The sequence below is a fragment of the Morone saxatilis genome, unplaced genomic scaffold, assembly GCF_004916995.1.
Source record: "Morone saxatilis isolate NCDOM2014 unplaced genomic scaffold, NCSU_SB_2.0 Contig22, whole genome shotgun sequence".
In the NCBI taxonomy this organism is placed as follows: Eukaryota; Metazoa; Chordata; class Actinopteri; family Moronidae; genus Morone; species Morone saxatilis.
In genome coordinates this window covers 14,095,543-14,099,379 of record NW_023339785.1, presented here as the reverse complement: position 1 = coordinate 14,099,379, position 3,837 = coordinate 14,095,543, and the positions used below count along the sequence as shown (strand labels likewise).

The window sequence follows — 3,837 nt, the reverse complement described above, 5'->3', positions numbered from 1 at the left end:
AGTATTCAATTAATATCTCCCACTATGTCAATAAACACCAGGCCAACAGTTGTTTCAGATCAGCACACACTGGGCTCATCGTGGTCAAAGGTCGGTAGGCACTCAGTTGGGACAGACAGTTTCACGTAGGCTGTATACGAGTAACTGGCAGCTCTCTTTCACTCACACATCACTATGAATCTTCCCTTCAGTCGAGTGGTTCAATGCACCACTGACTGTGAATGTCGTTTAGTTTCAGACTGTGAAAAAAAGTTGTAATATCTCTCCTAAACTAACCACTAATTTTGAGGCCAAAGGGAGGTTTTTCCATCCAAGGAGTTTTCCTCACTTCATTCCTTTATCATATATCTGCCAATCCAAACAGGCCTTTTTAATGGAAGAAATGTTGGCATGTCAAGTAAAAAATGCACAGTTGTAAATAATAAAATGAATGATGGCTGAACTCCATTAAGCAGCTTCAGTTTCAGGGTCCTGGTATTGTGAATGCTGGCTCACTGTTAGGGCTTACTGGGACACTTGAATGCGAAGCAGCAAGCAAGTTATTAGTAACATCTGTGTTTTTCCTGGTATGACGATTCAAAATGTCCACAGTGAAAAAAGCCTAAGATTTCTTTCTCTTCAAGCTAGACAATCAAGGAAAACAAAGACTCATTTGTGGTCTACAGGGTTTCCTTTATTGCATTTAAATTTAAAAGGATTAGTGCAAAGCTAAAGGGTCCAGCTAAGTGCTTTTAATAGTCATACAGTGGATTGACCAGTGGATTACTAGGTGTCTTTGCTTATTCATTTTGTCGGTTTTACACGTGTAGGAAAATACTGGAATGATCTTCTATTTCAGTCTGTTGCACTCCCTCTCAGCCAAAGGTAGTGTTGTTCCAGGCCACGTTGGCTGCATCCATGTCTACAAAGTTAATATAAATCCTGAAATAGACACAAAGAGAAATAGGTTAATTAGATTGGACATTAACAGAGAGTAAGGTACAAGGATATCTTGAGTCTGTGTGATTCATTCACCATGTAACCTAATGATGTGCAGTGCTGGTTGCTTTGTGTTTGTTACCTGTCCGGAGAGATGCCCAGGTGTTTGTTGAGCAGTCCACACAGGAGTTTAGAGTACTGCTTGTTGTGAGCACCGCTGATCTTGCCAATACTGTGGAGGGAGCAGAGTGCGCAGGGGTCTCCCTTTCCTCCAAACATCATCATTTGGTCGGGGTTGATGTGCACAGCAATGTACTGGTAAATGCAAAACAGACACAAACTGATGTCAGCCCACATTGTTGTGGCTGGTGTTAGTGTAATTAAGCCTAAATGTGACACTGTAGTTTCAGATTTTAGTGAGGATCTCTCAAATAGTGAAGTAATTAATCCAAATTCCCACACTGCAACTCTACCCTAAGTCACCAAAAATACCTGAAATGTGAAATATTCTAATAATTTTAACTTTTTTTCTCATTATATTCAATATGATTATTTAACTTACAGTATAGCTGCCCTAATCGCCTAAAATGCTGTTTAATATTATTCTGGTGGAGAAATACATTACAAAAAATAATAAAAAGATATTAAGTCTGCTTGTCAAAATCCCCACATTCCCAGAAACAATACCCTTAGTGGAAGCTACATCTGACTACAATTGAAACCCTTATTTTATAATGTGCAGCCAAGTTCATTTTATGTTGAATACTTATATGTGCATGCTAGTTAAACCTGAGCCTATCAATGATGCAAACTGTACATTTGTATGGCACAAATATGGTAAAGGGTATGTTGTATGAAATTACAGAAGATTTGCTTTTAAATGTGAGTTTATTGAACAGGACGCCGCTGATCAATCATCTACCCATGCTAACTAAATAACAGTCCAGACTATGTTTGCACACTTGCACAACAAGCTACCCCGATTCATTCAGTGGAGACGCGCACAGTCTCTACTTCAAGCTGCAGTTAAATGGGCGCTGGTCGTATTGCAAGTTAAATCGATCAGGATGCTCATCCGTACAGGAAAGAATGAAGGCGCATTTACTTTCATGGTGAGAAATCATGTGCGCATTGATACTGCAGGAAGAAGTTGCCCCTGGCCTACCTGCACAGGTTTGCCCATAGCTTTGGCCAGCTCCTCCGTGGCCTCGGACAGCAGAGCCGCCGGCACATCGCCTTTGGCCACATTGGTGTTCACCACGAACATCGGCATGATTACTCCTTCTTTTACTTTTTTTTTTACTGCCCCTTCACAAGCTGCAGCTGCTGCGAGTCTGCCAACAGGCGGAAGAACAGACGAAGAAAGACGTCTCTTCCTCTCTTGGAAAGTGTGCAACCATGTGTCAAAGTGACCACAGCGCCTCCATCCACCCTGGAAGACACTTTTACTGAGAGCAAAACGCCAATCAAGTGTTTTTATGTTGTTATTTACTTATTCTCTTAGAAGAATCACCACCACCACTGCTGAGATCACAATAAGTACAAAGTAATAATGTATAAAACCCTGTATTTATGGGGTGTTGTTTTTTTCCCAGGGTGCGGCTGCTCTTGGGTGTAGGGTAATTACGGTACTGGGCATGCGCAGTGTCCTCAAGCATCGTTAAGCAGTGCTGAAGGAGGCGAGAAGGAAAACAGAAGCAGAGAGAGAGAGAGAGAGAGAGGGAGAGAGGGCAGAAGTTGGATGGTGCTTTCCTTTGTCGCGGTGGCTCTCTGCTCGCAAGCTCATCGGCGATCCGTGAATCCACACCGTCTGCCGCCGTTTCACGTCCAACTTACTCCTCCGGGTTTCACCCGACAAACGGTGCGTATACAAAGCTAAATTAGCCCGGCTGCTAGCACGATCACTTCCCACCGTTACGGAGGGGTTGCTGCTCCTCTCCTACTTCAACGTTATTGTGTGTCGATCAGTGATTATAAGTTATTAGAAGAAGGTAAGCCGACGTGGGTTGCGTACTCGGCGTTAAACTCCAGTATTGCTGCTGTACTCTGTGCGTAAAACCCGACTGTGTGGTCTTCAACGGTGACAGAGATGGAATAATAATGTTACTGTGAGGATCCACTGTCACACTTTACTGTGGATATTTAATGTTGTAGATGTTAGCTGGTTGAATGATAAAGTTAATTTCTGTAGCTGACACTGGCGATATGGATAGGTTGGATATATAGAGTGGCTATAGCTACGGGTTGGATTAGGAAACTTTTTTGCCATCTACATCTGAAAACTGTAATATGTGTCACTCACAATCAGTGACATGCTGGTTTTATAACACAGCACTGTTACTGAACCGTCATCAGGTCCGAAGCTGTCGCCACCACGATGATGGAGGAATCGGTGTCCACGTTTGAGACGCATCTGACGGCCGTCATGGACAGTCTGATCCGAGCGTCGGTCTGCGAGATCACCAAACTCTTCCAGGAGACGGTGAACGACTACCTGGTGGAGCTGTCCCTCAACAGGAGGGAGAACGAGGCTCTCAAACTGAGACTGAGGCTCACCGAGAACAAGCTGAGAACCGAGCGCAAGTACGGGATGGGCTGGGCTGCCAACCGCCGCAACGCCGGGCTGGCGGCGGCGGCGGAGGAAGGAGCTGCAGGGCGGCTGAAACGAAAAGTTGAGGTGGCCCGTGAGTATTTCTTGTAGCTTGAGGGTGGCCTTAACGAACAGTTTGTGTCAAGTGGCACCTTGCTTAAAAAAACCAAACATATACATATTTAAGTAAGATTGTGTTTGTATTTATTTTAGAAACAGGGTTCTGGCTGTGCAGTCAGGGCTTATGTGAAGACGCACTTGTTTTGTTGGAAACCATCTGGCAAGAGCTGATCTCTCCCTCCCTCCTTCCTCTCTCCCTCCCTCCCTCC

General features: G+C 44.2%; 2 protein-coding genes across 3 annotated transcripts in view; one reads left to right on the top strand and one right to left on the bottom strand.

The window, feature by feature from the left end:
• Positions 1-651: 651 nt before the first annotated feature.
• On the bottom strand, positions 652-2,291 carry mif (macrophage migration inhibitory factor). The gene is made up of 3 exons (XM_035669284.1): positions 2,084-2,291; positions 1,061-1,233; positions 652-921 (listed from the first exon to the last, which is right to left on the bottom strand). Exons 1-3 carry the CDS (start codon positions 2,189-2,191, stop codon positions 855-857), a joined length of 348 nt encoding a protein of 115 aa, XP_035525177.1. The 5' UTR covers positions 2,192-2,291; the 3' UTR covers positions 652-854.
• Positions 2,292-2,549: 258 nt separating this feature from the next.
• Positions 2,550-3,837, top strand: part of si:dkeyp-121d2.7 (zinc finger protein 316) — a 4,302-nt gene continuing 3,014 nt past the window's right edge. The window contains exons 1-2 of one of the 2 annotated variants that reach the window (XM_035669282.1): positions 2,550-2,779; positions 3,251-3,602. In XM_035669282.1, the coding sequence (XP_035525175.1) occupies positions 3,296-3,602 (307 nt within the window). In that variant the 5' untranslated portion in view covers positions 2,550-2,779; positions 3,251-3,295. The remainder of the gene's footprint in view (positions 2,780-3,250; positions 3,603-3,837) is intronic. The other variant, XM_035669281.1, reaches the window with a different exon arrangement.